The 20,623-nt window shown below is 35.8% G+C and overlaps 1 protein-coding gene across 1 annotated transcript in view; it reads right to left on the reverse strand.

Moving 5' to 3' along the window:
* Positions 1-12,247: 12,247 nt before the first annotated feature.
* Positions 12,248-20,623, reverse strand: part of LOC126092554 (vesicular inhibitory amino acid transporter) — a 127,240-nt gene continuing 118,864 nt past the window's right edge. Inside the window, exon 2 of the mRNA XM_049908213.1 lies at positions 12,248-15,220. Within this exon, the coding sequence (XP_049764170.1) occupies positions 14,054-15,217 (1,164 nt within the window). The 5' untranslated portion in view covers positions 15,218-15,220 and the 3' untranslated portion in view covers positions 12,248-14,053. The remainder of the gene's footprint in view (positions 15,221-20,623) is intronic.

Raw genomic sequence — 20,623 nt, forward strand, 5'->3', positions numbered from 1 at the left:
GATTTCTGCAGTTATTTCATGCAGTTTTGCTTGTCAATTAGCACTGACAACTGTATGCAAATGCTTCTACTGTTGGTCATTAAGTTTCTTGTCTGTGGTGAGAGGCAATGCCTGAAATTTGGTACCTTTGGCACATTCTTTACACTGTGTATCTTGGAACACTGAATTTCCTAACAATTTCTGGAATGGAATGTCCTATGCATCTAGCTCCAACTACCATTCCATGGTCAAAGTCTGTTAATTCCTGTTGTGTGGCCACAGTTATGACAGAAACCTTTTCACATGAATCACCTGAGTAAAAATGACAGCTCCACCAATGCACTAACCTTTCATACTTTGCGTATGTGATACTACCGCCATCTGTATTTGTGCATATTTCTATCCCATGGCTTTTGTCACGTCAGTGTAAACTGCTTCTATGTTGAATTCCAGAATTTGTCATTTGAAAGGAATACAGCTAGCTAAGACTGTAATGATTTTGTCATAAACAGAATTTTCTTCTGTATTTTCCTTTACTCTTAAGATGAAGGCCATACCTAGTGTATTTCCAGCTACTGATAGAATATCCAAAAACTACACTAATGTGAGACTCCTCAACCAGTTTCAGCAGCTGTTACATTTCAAAGCTACTTCTCCTGACAAAGGAGTTAAAATGAGGTCAATCATGGTGATTCCAAACAGGTGCAAATTCCACACTGCTATGCCTTGATACTGATGCTGTCTTTAGTGGGCTGCTCTTAAGGACTCAAAGGGTAGCTGTCAGTAATGTTAATGGTACACATGCTACACTCACAGTATGAGCATGGTTCTTTGTGAAATCTATCACATGACTCAGATCTACATAAGGTTTTAAAAAATTTGTTACCTTCAGCTGTTGGTAAATACTTCTAGCTTGAGAACTATGCAATAATGTTTTATTTCTCTTTACAAATTTGTTTATATTCCTACATCTCAATTTTTTTTTAGAAAGAAGGAGGCTCATCTAGGGAATTGTAAAAGAACACTGTTTGTATTTTGAATTGTAATTTATCCATCTCATAACATACAGGTGCTAATTATTTGATACAGGAAACAACTCATAAATGGGTAATATAACTTCACTGATATAAAACTGTTATGAGTAAGACAGAGTGATATTTCAACATTAATGTATCTTTTCTTGTGAAAAGATAGCATAGCAAAACTGTTGATGTTCTACCCTGTACATCCTGCTGAAATATTCAGTTAATCCTTCATGAAGTCTTTAAATTAGTAGTGGCAATGCTGGAGGGCAATATAATGTAGCCTTTCTTTTTTCTCCCAGTGAATCCAACTTCATATTCAGAGTGTTCTTGCCTTTTTGGTTTGTTGTAAATATTCATTCCCATATACTGGGGAGTCTGATTATATAAGCTTAAACAATGGGCACAGAGCATCAAATAATCTTTATTCTTATATTATATGAATTTTCCTTGAATAATTCTAAATTGTTATGTAAAAAGATGATCATGTCATGGATATATAGGGAGGGAACAGTTAATAAATGCAGATATTTAATTAATGGGCTATTTAATTTTCCTGGGTGTATAGGATTTGTTTCTGACAATACTTTTCTGTAGTTTCAGTATATTCTGTAGGTATATCTTTATATATTGCCAGGTACTGTGGTAACAGTAATCAAATTTGTTTGATAAAAAATACATATTTTTCATCAGTTTAATTCTTTTTTGAAATATTTTATTTGAGTTTCTAGTCCCTGATCCCTTTATTTTTTCAGTTTAGATGGCTGATAGTACTCTCTGAAACTGGCAAGTTATAGAGAAACAGATATAAACAGCAGTTAAGAATTCTAAGAGAAAAATAAGTGTTTTTCTTCTTTTTCCAGTAACTGTTTTTCTGCTGACATTCATAATCTCTTATTACAAAGAGACAGTAGTTACTTCAAAAGGTAAAATTCTTGTACTGCTGAGATACACATTTAAAAGTAAATAAACCTAATCCTATCTATGGGAGCTGTTAGTTCCTTCTTCAGAAAGAAAAGAGGGATAGGCTGGGGAAGTTTAGAAAGGAGGGCACGTCACACAGACTACAGGGTGACAGGAAAGGGACCCACCAGTAGTGAGAATCAGGAGAGACAAAGATGAAGGCAGAGGCATCTGAGGGTGTGGGGGATTTAAGACAGTACACTGGTAAACACTGTTCCAGATACAGAGATCTTGTAAGTACAGACTGAAGAATAAAGAGAGAGAAACAAGATGTGAAATGAATAGTACAGTTAAAAACCAAGAAGAAGGTAGAGAAAAACCAAAGATAGAGGTGACATGGAGGAGGGGAGAAGAGGAGTGAATAAAATAATTCAGAAAGTAAATATATAAATAATGATAATAATAATGGATGCGAGGAAATTGTCTGGTAATGGAAGCTAATTGCAGGAAGGTGGCAGGATGTGAGGATATGCTGGAGGGAAAATTCAGGAAAATAAGTAACAAGAGGGAGGATCCAAATGGCCTGTGTGGTGTAATAGGCAATTTAAGACCCTTGAGTCATGCTGCAGAGTATGGAGAACAAATAGGTAGTGTAAGGTGGAAGGCACCATTTACAACCACTAGTCATTTCCTTTCCTGTTCCACTCACAAATAGAGCAAGGGAAAAATGACTGTCTATAAGCAGCCGTATGAACCCCAATTTCTCTTGTCTTGTTTTCACAGATATTAGATGAACTATGCAGTGATGGCAGTAGAATTGTTCTGCAGTCAGGCACAAATACTGGCTCTCTAAATTTTCTGAATTGTGCTTCACAAAAAGAAAATTTGTCTTACCTCCAAGGGTTCCAATTTGAATACATGAAGCATCCCTATAGTAATTCCTCAAGTAACTGCTTTAATACCCACACAAGATTGACTGAAAACCATTTCAGTCTTTCTGCCAAGGGATAATCCTTGTCAATACTAGGGATCAAATTTAGGTCCTCTATGTGGCAGGTGGACTTGTTTATTGAAGAATCTTTTTGTAAAATGTATAATAAGTTAATAAAATATGAATGGGACTTAAAAGTGAGTGAAATGAAGTAATTTAGAAAGAGTCCAAAGAGATGTGGTCTTTTCCAAGTAAAATCTTTCCAGTTATGCTCACTTGGATCAAGATATATGTCATTAAAGCAAGAAATGGTACAGTTCGTTATTTGGTATTGCTCTCAGAATAATAATACCAAATATTTCATTGTTCTGATTTCAGATTAGAAAAATGTCTGTTTCACTCACACAGCACAGTTCATTGCACACTTTGACTGAATTTAGGTAAGCTAACTTGTGGATGAGCATTATTGTAATTTTAGTACATCTAATGTTATCTCTGTTAGTCATATCCCTCCAGGTATTGCATATAATATGAACAAGATTCTATTTTTTATGGAAGTACTGAATGTCAGTATAACATTCTATGACAGCTGAAAGAAAAAAATTCATTTCCTTTTCCACAGAAACTCTTTGGAACTCATTTCCATGCAAAGTAAACGCCTGCTCTCCTGTGGATTTAGGAGTCTGCCTTATATCATCCATCACATTTACAAACTGTTTTCATATAAAAGTTATGGAACAATATCTTGTTCGTATCAAATATATGGTTGGAGAAAAGAAGTCATACATTCTCATTCGTTGTAATAATTTAACAACAAATTATTTTAATGGGAGAATATAATTTTTTCTTCGACTAGTGAATATGTTGATTACTTTGCTCATGATGGCTTGAAATTCATCTGCAAATGAATAAAAATAGAACAAAGAGAAGAAACTAATCTTGAATGGCTAATGGATTTTTTGATAAGTTACTTTTTGCCTAAATCTGTCTATAAACATTCTAGTAGCAGTGCCTTCTCTCATTATCACAGTATACTGTTACCTCAAATGTATCATGTACCAAGTGCAAGGGAAACCTGAATGACTACTGCAGTAATACATCAAGGAACCAATGAACTGACATATTAAAACATACCTTCAAGCTTTATTCATGAAACTGGAGGAGGTGGCATTGTGACTGAGATGCCACTTGTTTCCTTCAACTCCTGTCTGAGTTTATGGTTTCTCTCTGATAGGATATTAAATCCTAATCCTTGTTTCTTTTTAATCTAGCAATTAAATGAAGTTGGCAGTAATAAGCCTTCTACAACATCAGTTTCTGTACATTATGCAGTTGCCATCATTCAATGTTTATGGCATGCAATTCTTTAATTTCAGAGATTCTAGTGAATTATTAATGTGAATAATCTTCAAAATATTGTCTTTAACTTTTTATTTGGATTGTGTTGTACTAGGATCCACAGGATTTTTAGCTGTTACGTTTCATTTCCTAAAATTTACTCTGCTGTCACAGAGCTGGTTGGCAGAAGAACAAAATGCAAACATGATAAACAACAGAAAATTTCTTAATGGAACAATACATAAAAATAAAGGAATGGCATATACTCACCTTTAGGAGACTGATTGATGTGTAGACCAATCCATAAAAAACGCAAAGGCAACCATTCACCTTTAGCAGCCATCTGGTGCACAGGCATGATAGTATGTGTTCAAGTGTCTGTGTGGTTGTATGTGTGAATGTGTGTATTTTCTGCCAGAAGAAGAACCAGGACTAAAAAGCTAGTTAATACTGTGTATTGTTATGTGAGTTTATGTGTCACACATCAGTCTGATAAAGGTGAGTCATTGCCTTTCCTGTATTTTACGTAAAACACGAACTTGAGTCTTAAGTTTAAAATGCTCTTTTGGTAATTGGTACAATTTTGTAATTTAATTGGTGACAATGTGACTGTGAAAATGCAGCAGAAGCAGCAGTCAAGTTATAAAATTTTTATCTTCCTTTTTCAAAGTTGTTCACAAGCAAATTAAGGCTTTTGCTAGCATAAACTTACATGACCATATATGTATGGGTTATTTGCATGTAATAATCACAATTTGTATAATCAACAACTCTGTATTTATTTCAAAATTCTAACTACACATCAATCTTTCATGTCATGTAAATGGGATCTAAAAAAAAGAGGTACACAACAACATAAAACTTAAAGCTTATGGCTGCTTCTAATACAGGAAACAGTTAGTATAACTCACTGTAGAAACTACAGTTGGAAGACATTTAAAAGTCTGTAAGTTTAATATTATTGCTTTTAGAGTCCAGTACATACAACATACAGATATAATCTCAGTTCCTTATACTTAAGTACACACACAAATTATCAAGCAATGTAGCAGTGTTGCACATGTACATCTCTGCTGTGTTTCAGCTCTTTTGGTAATTAGTACAATTTTGTAACTTAAATGCTGATCACTGTCAACAGCAAACATAAACTACCCATAATTGATGTCAATCTAAATAAAAAGAAACGTGTTTTTAGTAATGGCAGTCATGTTATTTTCACGTCATTGTAACTGAAAGAAACTGAAAGAAAAATAATGCCTTCTATTTTATGCAACATTTAAATATAGTGATATGAATTCAGTAGCATATTTTTGGATAGGAAGGAGAAATATGTACTAAGAAAGCTGAAATAGATTATTAGTCTTTTAGTTTGCTACCACATGAAAAATAATTTTATTTTTGTTAATGTATTTTGAAAATTGTTTAAGTTCAAAATTAACTCATTTAGATTTAATATCAAAGCTATTCCTTTTATGTTAGTAATACCTTTCTCTGTGTAGCTAGTAAAAACTACACATAAATTAAAAGAAATTTGTAACTGACATTTAAAATAACACATAATTCTTCGGTATTTCCAAATAAAAGATGCATTGCTCCCATTTCATTGCAATAAATATATACATATATCTGGTAACTTTGTGTAAAATAACTTTGAATGGTGTGTGAAAAATAAGTGCGTATCAACTGTATATTGTCTTATTTATGAAACTACCACACTTGCTTTTTATTGGAAGACAGTGGATTCATCACTTACTAAGAAATGTGTATAAAATTACATTTTCCAATAGAAGGCTCATAATAGATATCTTTTCAGTTAATATTTAAAATAGTATGATTCATTTTTGTTCACAAGAATATAAAATATAAAAAAGTATGTTTTACACAATAATGGGGAACATATATCTGTAAATAAATTCAAATGTAAAACAGTATTTTTGAAGTGTGTATCAAATGACTGTTTTGTAAGACACAAAGGTGTCCTTAACAGTACCAATGTTATGGTCAAACAACAGTTCCAGCTGCATGTTGGTTTGATCCTACAAGTGGTATCAGCTAATTATTAGCTGTCATTAGGTCATATAAGGAACTGCACCTGCATTACAAATAAAGTAGTCCCTGCTTCTATTCACAGTGTACAACAAATGTAAGAAATTATGTGTAGCAAATACACACCTGCATAAAATTTACTTGTAATCCATGCATCTATTCAGCATTGCTCATCAACACAATGATACATCTTTACACACTTTAAAAATGACTATTTAAACACTGATTATGAAATAATTCTTTGAGGGTTCCATCTGCCTGTTATAAGTTTTTGTTAAAAATTTTTTTTTTCTATGATGTGGCAATGAACAATGAATCTATCACACAAACTATTATCTGTTTTTGGGCAACATAAGCAGACCTTGGTAATGGTGTAAACTGTTTGGTCATTGACTACAATATGGAACTGTTCTGGCTACAGTGATGGTACAGAAGTTATATGTAAACTTCATACATAATGTATACTTGTTACATGTATTTTGTTTTATCTTTAGTTAACTGTGAACATAAATAATGACATTGTATTTCCAATGCAAGTGCAGCTTATTATACAAGCTAATGATAATGAGCCATTAGCTGAAACCATTCATGGAAATAAACAAGTGCACTATGGAGTTGTTGGTTGTTACAATGTAAATAAACTTCAGTTTGTGTGTTATTACCATTGCAAAGAAAAGAGAATTGATGCACAGAAGTACAGGAAATCAAAATCTGATAATTCTTAACTTCTTATCATGAGTCTGGTGGTATACAAATGATTATAGTAGTAGCAACAATTTTTAACCATTAGAAAATTTGGTACTGTATAACAAAGAAATTATGGGAGAGAAATTAGATCAAATTTGTCCCCAAAATTGTGCTGTGATATTGGAAACACAAATATCTCCCACATTTATTCTCAAATAAATGGCTACAGATTGTGTAAAAGATAGGCCTACAGGGCATTAATAAGTTGCTTTAAATTATAGTTTCAAAAGTACAATGATCTTGTGAAAATAAGCAAAACAAATGAAAGCTACGGGAGTGATAATTAAGAGAAAAATGTCATGGAGATGCTTTTCCTTTAAGAATGGACAGTCATAGCCTTTTTTAAATTCTTTTCTTCAGCTTTGCACTCCATAGTTGTGAACTAACAGGAGACGTCAAGCAGGATGTGTTTGCAATGTTTTCACAACCTTTGCAATAAACTATGCAGTGGGAGCCTTAATCCAGTTATTGTGTAATGGTGTTTGACTTTTTATTGTGTTGCATGGTAATATTTGGTGGCAGAAAGTATTCCAGCCAACACAATTTTTTTTTATGTTAATTGCCTATTGAGAGCAGTTTTAAGTTGACTGTTGGTCAAAACAAAGAAAATGAAGTAATTATTTATTAGGTTTCCACCTCTCCATGAGAGAAATGGCACTTGCTATGTTCCTCTCTCTTACCTTTAGGAACCAGTGACATGTGGTGCATGATGAAGATGATGTGATAGTGTGGATTGAGAGGGGCTGACATGACGGAGAAAATGGAAATTGTCCCCATAAACTCTAAAAAAAAACAGTTTTCCCTTCCTCTGTCCTGTCACTCCTTCCCAGTTCATGCCTCTATGTCATTTTCATTGTGTATAACACCTCACTGGCTCCAGTACCCATGTGCCACATCCATAACTCATGAGCTGGCCACCCCTCCCTTTTGTGTGCTTATCCTGCACACCTGCTGTCTCCCTCCAAGATGCTAATTACCTCCCCCCACCCCCTCTCCCTGCTTACCGCTTCTTTCTCCATCTACCCACCTCATCTGACACAACCCTCAGCCCAGTTCACCTGTCAGACTACAATCCCAGCACTCCATATGTACAGCCAACACAATGTAGATGCACAGATGTGTGTGTGTGTGTGTGTGTGTGTGTGTGTGTGTGTGTGTGTGTAGTTATATGGAGGAAGACAATAACTCACTATCCCCTCACACACACCTATCCATGATTTGCTCTCATTCCCAAAACTTCCTCTCTCTCTGATGAAGAACACAAGACTTTTATAGCTGAGTTACTGTGTACAATTTTTTATGTACCTGTCCAATGTCCAGTGCCTTGTCTATGTGATTAGATGATTATTTCCATATTACATTGCTTATATTCCTCCCAGATTTATCTGACATTGTATTAAACATATTTACATATACCCCCTAGCAGAAAATTATATATATGTTTGAGTCTCAGTTTTAAGTTCTGTTATAACATTCAGGTTAGATTGATGTAGTTTATCCACAAAGAGGTTTATCTGAAAATGTCCATTTCACCAATTCTCAGTAGATTTTTCAAAAGAAGCTGTTGCTGTAATAGCAGCTTGCATTATATTTGATTTAAAACCAGTCTGGATGTAATATGATGACTTGTTTGAGAGTATTTAAATGGATTAGGAAAGAATATAAATGCTGTAACATAGAAAGAGAGTTTAGTACAACTTCAGAATATAAATATGACATATCAAATCAGACCTAATTTCTTTCTTACATTAATAAAGGTTTTGTGAGAAATATTCAAGATAAAAAATGGGGAAATAAAAAAAAGACTGCATTCCCAATATCACAGCTTTCCTCCTACACCTTAAATGAATCAGAATACAAGTATTTTCTGTCCTAGAGTAGGCCGTAACTCAAATTTCCTATTACCCCAATTAGCCTCCAAAATACACAAAGCAAACAAAGTTTTTGAACATTCACAACATCCAAGGGATCTTATTTTCTTTTGCTGTTTAGTGTGTGTTTGTGGTTGCTAGTAAACCTTCTCCTATATACTTATAAGATATCAGACTGTAATATAAGCAGACTGTCAAATCAATTTCCATTACAATTATTTTCCAAATATAATAAACAATTTGTTTTATCTTTGGATAATGAGTTTGGTAACTGTCTTCATCTGAATGTAGTATTCACAATGTAGTCCACTCATCAAATGACAAGTTTAGCATTTTTTGCATACAAACCATTATTTTGACTGTATCGGTTCTTTTAAATTTAATGTTATACTCATGATTTGATTGGAATGGTTAATCTGGAATGAAAATAATAGCTGTGCATTTGACACATGTGCAAGTATGACACCTGCTGATATTATCATTATGAGCACATCAAGAAATCTATAGACAATAGAAAACAGAAGTCCTAATAAAACTAACGACATGGTGCAGAGACAGCACTGCAATTGCTGCAAGATTTCAGAAAGTTCTCCTTTTCAGTAGCAGGCAGTTTCAGCAAATAATGAGACTAAAGTAACAATAACTCGAAGCCACCTGCTTTGTTTCATTTTCCCTTTATAGTGAAAATTGGAATCATAAAATGTTCACAATGGCTATTTTTATCAGTTTGTTACTTTGATCTTCAATCAGTCATTGCTGTTAATAATGAATGTTTGCAGTAATTATTTTGGATTAATTTCAGTAATTGTCAATGGAATATTGCTTCAATAGTCTCCCCCAATAGACGCAAATTAAAGTACAATGTAACTTCACAACAATATAAAAATATACAGTCCATTTTCATTGGATATAACTATAACACATGAATGGATAAAGTATCATTTTTAAACATTTTACCCCCTTGCTTTAGCTCAAATACAATAACATCAATTCCATCCACATAAACAGATTAGTACTAATAGCTCAGTCTATGTATGTAATACTTAGCTCAACATGGATTACATCTCACTGTCATTACATTGTTATTTACATGGAAATACTATCAACCACTTTCTTTCTGCATTCTATTGCACTTAACAACACCAATAATTTCATGAAAACTTTTGCAGCAACAACTGGAAAGGAAGCTCTACATGCAAGCTGTGCTTCCAAAACTCTCATCATGTGGAGAGACATGCTGTAATATTTAATACAGAAATCTATTTTAATTCTAACATTAAATTCTATGTACATTATACCACTTCATCTTAAAATAAGTGCTATTCAGTATGTTAGGATTTTTACCCAGGCAGAGTAGAAGGTGCACCCTCATTTTATGTTTGCTGGAAACACAGTTGTTATATATCTGATGACTTTTACAGAATTACACACATTATATTATTTGTCTGCTGTGTTAAAAAATGTTTATGTATTAAAATCGATGTCTGTCACACGAATTCATCCTGAGCACTATTCTTTCTTTCACATAACACAAAAAATATCATATCATTATATGAAATATGGCACAGTTTAAATGGAAGACAATGTGACATAGGCTATTGTTCATTTTGTAACACTTCACTATATCTACAAAAACAAGCTATTTTCTTTGTAAATATTTTAACAGCATATGGAAGACATCATCAGTCACTGCAAACAACAAATTGACCATATTCTGGAAGACTTACAAGTGAAAGATATATCACATATATTTGTAATAATTTGATCACACAATATTAATGGCATAATATGATATACATCTATCACACATTGGTTGATGGAATATATTATGTATGCATTATGAAATGTAAACATTGCAATGGAAGACTAGATTTTTTATGGGCAGTCATACATAGTCTTAATTTTATTGCTTCTGCAGAAGCTGTTATATCCTAACAATAGGAAGACATATCACACCTGACATTTTAGCAAAATTTGTTTTTTTTGTACAGATTATAGAATATTATTTTAAAAGAAACATGGAGTGATCCTAAAGATCTACATTTACATTACTGTTTTGTTTTGTATCATTCCTGGTGAAAGTCAATAACAACAAATAATTTCAGATTCGTGTGAGGCCAATTCCAAGAAATGTAGCAAAATTGAAAAGATACCTATACATGTGAAAGTTCCTCGAGTGTTCATGTTATCACTAACTAGGTTCTAGTTTCACATGACAAGAGCAGTTCCCTGATGTAAGAATTCTGTGATCAAACGAGTCTCTATATTACTACAAATGTTATGGAAAGGATCTTTTCGTGAATTCCTCTGTTGAAAATGAAGTTCTTATTGCAATAAAAAATAAGCCAGCTGTTAGAACTGAATATTATCTACAAAAGCACAACCAGAATGTATTAAAACTGTGTACTGTATATAGCCACATTCACAGTCCAGATTATACACAAATGTATTCTTAATTAAATAAAAGAGAAAGAAATTGAGTTAGAAAATATATGATTTGGAAATAAAAGTATGTATTCATGCAAGTAAGAGGGTGGACTGCATGGGTTTTTTTTTATTAGTTAGTAATTCATGTCAACTGTAATTCTAAAATACAGAAGAAAGTATGTCTGTCAGTAAGTGTACATTTCAAAGAAAGTGATGAAGGCATTCATGATTATTATTTACAGAACTAAGAATTTCATGCACAGTATGTAGGGAAATAAAGTGTTCATTGAGAAAGAATGAAAAAAATCATGAAATACCTTTCTTTGCAGTTAAGTGGTATGTAATCTTCCAAATTACTGTCAGTGAAAACTTACATAATTTTTTAATAATGAGGCCAAAAGAGGATAAAAACTGGAGACTAGATTTCTTTGTCACTTCTTGATATACCTATTGGAGTGTTTTTTATATTATGGCACTGTCATATCATGCATGCAAGATAGAGATGAAAAAGGAAATTGAAGAAATTCCATTGAAATCATAAAGCAGCAAAAACTTCAACTTACATAATAACTGTGTGTAATTTCTGTGAGAAACAATAAGATAAAAGCAAAATAAAAAAGAAAAACAATGACATTGAAAATCAGGAAAGATTTATTTTAGAGGAATCACTATCCTTTAAGAATAATTCAACTCTTCTGTGTGTGTCCATCTGTCAAATAATTCAAAAACTTCTCTTAGTACACTTCTTTTCCTACAACCGCATTTCACATGTGTTACATAATCTGCCCAAATAGCTGTTAAATTAAAATTAAATATCAAAATTTTTGCCTATTCCAATTCATTTTAGAAACACAACTGTTAAATAACTTATTGAACCTAGAACCATAAACATTTAGCACAAATGTGAAAATTATTTAAAAGACTGAATTGTTATTAACAGAAGATACATTAGAATGTTCAACATATACATTATCAGTTGCTTGCTATGTTCTGCAAAAGAACTGAAGCCAAACCATTCTAAAATGAACACATTATATCTTGGTTTTTATTTTATTTATACTGCGAAGAACATCTATATTATCTTATTATTTTGCATGACATTTACTTCAATGTATCACACCTTGTTTGCTCGAGGTTATCAGCATGTTTTTTGTCCATCTGAAAAATACTCTTAAAAGGTATTATACACCAAAAATGCATATAACCATACAACACTCCAACCGTTATCTAATAGCCACAATTATTGAAATTGTATTACTTTTTTTTTCATCGCAGTTCATCAGATAATGGCTTCCTGCATAAAATGCTATAATATATTCTTTTATCAAAGCAGTTGTATACATTCACCTACTTATTTATCATAAATAGTCACTTATAGCGTAACTGCTAATAAAATGGAAGACTTGAGATAATACTGAAGACCTGTACTGGCAATCTGACATTTGCAAAGTAGACTTATATAATTATACAATGGCGAAGTTAGAAATCTGTTCTCCTTTTCTCTCTGGTAAGTCTTTTTCAAGGTATGTAGTCAGTCATATTGTATCTCTGCTGGAATAAAAACAAGCAAATAACATGTAGATATATGGAGGTGAATGTGGAGTCAGCTTAATTGAAAAGATACAAATTGTTCCATGGAGCTGTCTTACTGTTTCCCCTTCAAGTAAATTATGTGCACACAATGACAACAGATAAAGAGCTGGTGGCTGATCTATGAAATATGATTTAGATCTTTAACTTGTTATCTGCATAGACTTAACTACCTTATTCAAGAAAGAAACAGAAATGAGAAAGTATGGTCGATGTAATTAGGAACATGGAATATGGAAAAGAAGAAATATGTCCCTTAGAGCTCAAAATTGAGGTATATATAGTGAGCAAGTGGAGAGAAACATGAAAAAAATGTCCACATTCGAATAAACATCTCCTGTGAATAACCATGTAAGCACGTAATTTCTGAGTATTGTCTTCCTGCTTCAGCAAAAACATGTGTTATGGATACTGTAGTTTATTTTGCCATCTATGGCAGACCTTGTAAATTTCTTGACTTAGATGGAAAATAGTGCAGAGGTGTTATCGAAAATGCACTAATGTTGGATTAGTAGTTAAGTAAATTCATAGCTGTGGGAACATGACGTGATAAAATTTAAACCAATGCCTCAGCTACAAGAGACTAACTCTGATGAAAGCTGTCTGCAACAGTATCAAAAGTGCCTCTTCCATTTGCGTAGTGATGCAGTTATATTCACAGAAGAATTTCATTGAATTTAACTCTGGCTGAAAATGTGGTGTTCATAAATTGGAACAATGGATTATATTTTCATTTTGCTCCACAGGAAAAGAAAATGAAATAGTGGGTAACCCGTATATGAAGCATAACCTGTAAAATGCAGTATGAAAAATATTAATCACTACTACATTTGCTCTCTTATGTTTTATCAAAATTTCTCCCAGGTTTTTTTTTGTATGCCTTAACAAATTGGGTTGAATGTCTCCACTTCAATGTGATAAGATGCAAAAAGCAACACACAAAATGTGCCACATTCAGCTTACAATATTGTGTCTTCAGTTCTGCTTTCCAAATGTCAGATTCCACAGGTAGCCCAACATATATCTTTATTATTGTCAACAGCACTCAGTGACTCCTGTTTTCAGGCTTTGTATTAAAATTACAACTTGTTAATTAAATACATTAAAATTAGTGCATATACATATTTATATGTATAATATATTATACAATATTTTCGGCAGACCACATTTAGCTGGCTACTGACAGACTCACTACAACTTCAGAATGGCAGGCCTATTTCAAAGGCCTTGATGAGAGCAGAGCCAGAATCATATACTCCAATAATACCAAAGAGGACCCCAAGGAAAATGACAAAGCAGTCATAGGCAACTGTACCCCAGTCTAGCATCGGCCTCTTCAGTTTCAGATGGAAGTAGCATGGCCAGATGAAAGACAACATTGTGCCTGTGAAGCTGCCAATGAAACCCATTAGTATGGCAAAGTGTGGAATGGAGATGGCCATAAGAATAGTGAAGGTGACAACACCAACACGGAAGGCCAAGCCCCAAACCTTGAGTTCACCATCAAGTGCCCAGATGGTCGGGAACAGAGTCTCGGGTCGGCCGCGGAAGAAGGCACGTTCCAGGAGCTCACAAGCAGCATAGTATGGCAGTGGGTAAGATAGCACTGCCTTCACCACCAAAAAGAAGTTAACAAAGCCCTTGAAGCCCTGGGAATGTAAGTTATTGGTGATGACCTGCTGCGTATTATTCTGGAAGGTCAGAAAGCACACATAACCAAACAGGGACTTGAAGATGGCAGCAGCAATATGGCTCCAGTTGAGCATCCAGTTGAACTTGGAGGGGTCTATGAGGTTGCCCTCAAGTGTTGGCAGGAAGATCTGTGACGTGTAACTGAACACGATGACACCCAGGGAGATGGGGAAGTTTTCGAAGTCAATGCTCCACTTGACCTTGGACCATCCCCAGTCTCCGATGTACAGCAGGCAGTAACCGAGGATGACAGCATTGATAACAAGATGGGACATAGTGCACCAGAAGCTGAGCATGGAGACGTGGTGCAGAGACTTGAGGAAGCCGAGCGGCACGAGCAGTATGCCGATCAGCATCATCCAGCTACGCGTGTCGATGGCACCCTCAGGAAAGGTGCCCACCATAAGGTCGCCGCAGACCACCACATACAGGATGCATGTCATCAGCAGCTCGATGATCTGTGCCACATTGACAGCTCGTGCCCCCCACTTGGGCCCAAAGCACTCACTCGCGATTGAGACGTAGGAGTCCCGCACGCGCACCCCGTCCTCGTACAGGCAGTCCACCAGGATCTTGCCCGTGTAGCAGCAGATATATGCGATGCCTATCATGGCAACAATTGCCCAGTAGCCACCACGGAGCACTGCGAATGGTAGTGACACGATGAACATTCCCTGAAAAATAACATTGTTTTATGGTGATTATGTTCTCCATCATCATTTCAAAATACTTGGTAATGTGTAAGTTAGTTAAAGGTAAATATTTAAAAGAATGGATATCATTAGCAGAATGTATATAAATTGTTGGTACTACTAAGTGAACTATTATGTGCTTTTCTCGAGTTCCAAAATTTATGTATATTCTGCTCATTGTACTCAAATGGCATACAGCAGAAAGAGGGAGAAACACATGTTACTTTAAAATGGTTCAGCTCATATCATACAAATAGGAAACAGAAACTAACAATAAACTGCAGTTATAGAGGGTATACCAAAACTTTTTATTATAATTAGTTAGTTATGTGTTCTGCAGATCATTTGAATAATTTTTTTGTTGGAATGATGTAGAATGAGTCAGTTTACAGGATATGTATATGTGATTAGTATTAACATTAATGTACATATAATTTTTGAGTCCCTGGGATAGAAGGCATTGTTCAGGAGAAATGACTATAGGTTAGATTTAAAACTTACTTTGCTACCTGTCAGACATTTTCTGGTACTGGGCAAATCATCAGAACTTTTTGTTGGTGTATGTTGAACTCTTTCTGAGCCACTGACAGTTTTAGTAATGGATAATAAATGTTATTTTTTTCCTCTTGTGTTGTAGGTATGGACATTACTGTTCTCAAATTGTGATGGAATATTGTGATGAATTTCCTTAGCAAACATTTGTACCATGATGGTTCGCCTGCCCAGCTAGCCATGCGGTCTAACGCACTGCTTCCTGAGCAGGGATGCGTGCCGGTCCCCAGCACGAATCCACCTGGTGGATTAGTGTCGAGTTCCAGTGTCCAGTGTGCCGGCCAGCCTGTGGATGGCTTTTTAAGGTGGTTTTCCATCTGCATCAGATAATGTGGGCTGGTTCCCCTTATTCTGCCTCAGTTCCACTATGTCAGTGATAACTGTGCAAACACTGTCTCCATGTATGTGCCTACACCATCATTACTCTACCACTCAAACATTGGGGTTACACTCATCTGGAATGAGATGTTCCCAGGGGCAGGGGGGGGGGGGCTGAACCTCAAAATAACCCTGGGTTCAGTGTGGGGCAGCAGTGGGGTGAGTGGAATGCTGTAGCCTTTTGTGGGGTTGTGTACCATAACACCTTGGCAAACAATTTGATGAAATGACATTCACTGATGCACTGATGCAAGATTACCAGAAACGTTGTGGTGGGATTTAATACATGGACCTGACGATTGTCTTGAACAATTTTTACGATATGTTGACAGGCTAGATAGGGCAGTAGGAAGAAGTATGTACCACAATAATTGGAAGGATAGAAATCACAATGGGAATAATTACAGAAACGGAGATAATAGTAACTTCTACCAGGATCAAAGTGTAAATAGAGAGAGAAATTTTGAACATTAGTGGGATGGGAATAATGGGAATAACCATTGGCATTTTGGTAGAAGAAACAGCAGTTCACCTCAATGAAGGTCCACAGTTTTGGGGCAAGGAAACACAACACGCACAGGACCTCCAAGTTATATTTGCAATTAGACAGTAATAACAGTGTTAATGATATGGCACCTATATCTAAAACTGAAGAAATATCAGATTTCTCATTTATGTTTTGATCAAAAGTTTTGGGATACTATGTTTAATTATGGTGATGTAGGTACTAATCACAAAACAGAATGTGAGAAGAGTGAGAATTTTGATGTAGTATGTACTATTGATTTCTTCTCTTGGTCGGAAAACAGTGCCATTGATTTATGTAAAGCAGGCGATGACTGTATTGGATCTGAACTAGGTGATATTTTTAATGCAGATGTGAGTGAGAGCTGTGAAATAAATGACATTGGTAACTCCAAGACTGGTAGTTTATTGCAAATGAATGTAGGTCAGGTAAGTGATTAGCATTCCTTGTAGACATGACATTATCCCCACTTTGTGTATAAACGCTGAAATTAGGGAAGCCAACTCACAATTTCAGGAAATATGCAAAATGTATCCAAATACAAACTTTCTTTGTACATATTTTCTTAAGAGAGACTGCTTCGCGAAACATGGGATGCATCTGAACAAAAAGGGCAAGAAAGTTTTGTGTGGGAAAATCAGTGAAATGTTACAGAGACTGAACAAACATAGTGACAGCATGTCATTACCATTAGCTCCAACAGTTTTAAAGCAAGCACAAGCAGAAGTATTTCCACAAAAAATGCTAAAAGCATCAGAAAAAATCACAGCAACAACAACAACAAAAGCAGCAACAGCAGCTACATCAACAGCAGAGCCACCTCTGCTACCAGCAACGGCAACAGAATCAATGGCAGCTGGACCCACTCCGCCAAAAGTAGTAAAAGCATCAAGAACGGTTACACTAACAACAACAAATGCAGTAACAGCTCCATCAACTGCAGAGCCATCCCTAATACCAGCAGGAAAATCAACAGCAAAAGCAACAGAACCATCATTAGCTACAGCAGAACCATCCACAATAGCAGCAGAATCAACGCCAACATTAGCAGGACCAGTACTTTCAACTAAAAAAACTTCAGACAGCAGACGGAAGCCAGTGCCTCCATCTCATCTAAATGATTTTTTAGTGGAAACCAGAAAGAGGAGGAAGCCCACAAGAGAAACAGAGATTTGACCTTATTTAAGTCAGTGAAGCAGAGAAATCTACAACAAGATGTTTACAACTTTAAAATAATTCACCAGAATGTACAGGGCTTGAGCAAGAAATATGAACAATTAGACGTGTTTGTAAATGAAACTATGCCTGATGTGCTTGGCATTAGTGAACACTGGCTATCTGATGCCAAATTAAAACTTTTTAAACCTCTAAACATGGTACTAGCTAATAAGTTTTGCAGATCTACTATCCATGGTGGGGGTGTATCAATGTATGTAAAGAGCACATTTGATTTTAATTCTGTAAATGTAAGTAAATATTCATTAGAAGGAACAACTGAATTATGTGCAGCACGTATAAAGATACCAAATAATGAAATTTATGTTACATGGTTATATAGACTGCCAGGTGGAAACTTTGAAGTTTTCTTAACAAAGTTTTGTGACATGATAGAGAATGTTTTTATATCACACCTGAACAAGTTAGTAACTATAGGAGATTTCAACATAAATGTATTAGCAGATAAGTTACACACTAGACTATTCAAGAATACTCTGCTTGAATATAATGTCAGATACCTGATAAACACTGCAACCAGGGAGACTGAAACATGCCAGTCTGCATAGATAACATAATCACTGGTATTCATCTTTACGATCTTACATCTTCTGTTATTATAAGTGCTTTGTCAGACCACCATGCAGTAGAACTAAGTGTGCACATAAAAAAGGTTCCTACACACAGTTGCTATAGATATATTAGGATGAATACAGACCAAAATATAACTCAGTTGAATAATATGCTAAGGAATGTCGATTGGAACAGTGTTCTAACGACACTTCATAGTTATGGCAAATTCTCAACTACATTCTTAACCAAGCCTGCCCATTAATAAAAAAGAGAATTCAGTCACATGCTGTAACCCGAAACTGGATATCAAGTTCAGTCACTGAGGGTAGAGAAAAACTAAGATGGTATGAGTATGCTATGTTAAATGAAAAATTAAAATAAAAAATTAAAAGAAGAGTTCAAAAAGTATCAAAAATTCTATGTAAACCTCCTAATTTCATAAAAACAGAAACATTTTGAAAGCGTCATTCAGAACTCAAATAATATCTCCAAAACATCATGGTCACTAGTAAATAGAGAAATAGGTAAATCTGGGAACCATACAACTGAAAATCACTTGCTGATAAACGGCACAATATAAACTGATCAGAATAAGATAGCAGATCCATTTAACAATTACTTTGCTTCTGTTGGCTCCAACATAAACAATCAGCTTAAAAATCATAAATACAAATGCAGAGGAACACCAGTGTCAGGAAGTATATTTGTGATGCCAACAAGTAAAGGAGAAATAATTAAAATAGTGAGTAGCTTAAAGAATTCCCATGTTGCAGGATATTATGGTCTTAGTCTGGACACTCTTAAGAAATGTATACATAAAATTGCATCACCTTTATCAACAGTTATCAATTCTCATATGGAAGATGGTCTATTTCCAGATGAGTTGAAAATTGCCCGAGTTGTGCCTATTTTCAAAAAAGGAAACAGGAATTTAGTAGAAAACTTTTGACCCATTTCTGTTCTTCCAATAATATCCAAAATCTTTGAGAAAGTAATATACATAAGAATCTGGAACTTCCTGGTATGCAAAAAAGTGATTTCTAAGGGGCAGTATGGGTTTGTCAAGGAGTTATCCACCATTACAGCAGCATCCAACTTAATCAAAGGTGTCACTCAAGCAATAGATAATAAAGAACATGTATGTGGCATCTTTCTAGACTTACAAAAAGCATTTGAATGTGTTGATACGACCATATTGCTGGACAAACTGTGGAACTATGGCATTCGAGGCACAGCCCATAATCTGATGAGGTCCTACTTGACAAATAGGAAGCAGTTTGTGTCTATTAGCACTACAGAGGGAGCATACAAATCAAACACCACTGATAAATTTTGGTATTCCACAGGGGTCAATATTAGGACCACTTCTTTTTATTATCTACACTCCTGGAAATGGAAAAAAGAACACATTGACACCGGTGTGTCAGACCCACCATACTTGCTCCGGACACTGCGAGAGGGCTGTACAAGCAATGATCACACGCACGGCACAGCGGACACACCAGGAACCGCGGTGTTGGCCGTCGAATGGCGCTAGCTGCGCAGCATTTGTGCACCGCCGCCGTCAGTGTCAGCCAGTTTGCCATGGCATACGGAGCTCCATCGCAGTCTTTAACACTGGTAGCATGCCGCGACAGCGTGGATGTGAACCGTATGTGCAGTTGACGGACTTTGAGCGAGGGCGTATAGTGGGCATGCGGGAGGCCGGGTGGACGTACCGCCGAATTGCTCAACGCGTGGGGCGTGAGGTCTCCACAGTACATCGATGTTGTCGCCAGTGGTCGGCGGAAGGTGCACGTGCCCGTCGACCTGGGAATGGACCGCAGCGACGCACGGATGCACGCCAAGACCGTAGGATCCTACGCAGTGCCGTAGGGGACCGCACCGCCACTTCCCAGCAAATTAGGGACACTGTTGCTCCTGGGGTATCGGCGAGGACCATTTGCAACCGTCTCCATGAAGCTGGGCTACGGTCCCGCACACCGTTAGGCCGTCTTCCGCTCACGCCCCAACATCGTGCAGCCCGCCTCCAGTGGTGTCGCGACAGGCGAGAATAGAGGGACGAATGGAGACGTGTCGTCTTCAGCGATGAGAGTCGCTTCTGCCTTGGTGCCAATGATGGTCGTATGCGTGTTTGGTGC

This window comes from Schistocerca cancellata, chromosome 7, assembly GCF_023864275.1.
Source record: "Schistocerca cancellata isolate TAMUIC-IGC-003103 chromosome 7, iqSchCanc2.1, whole genome shotgun sequence".
Taxonomy (NCBI): domain Eukaryota; kingdom Metazoa; phylum Arthropoda; class Insecta; order Orthoptera; family Acrididae; genus Schistocerca; species Schistocerca cancellata.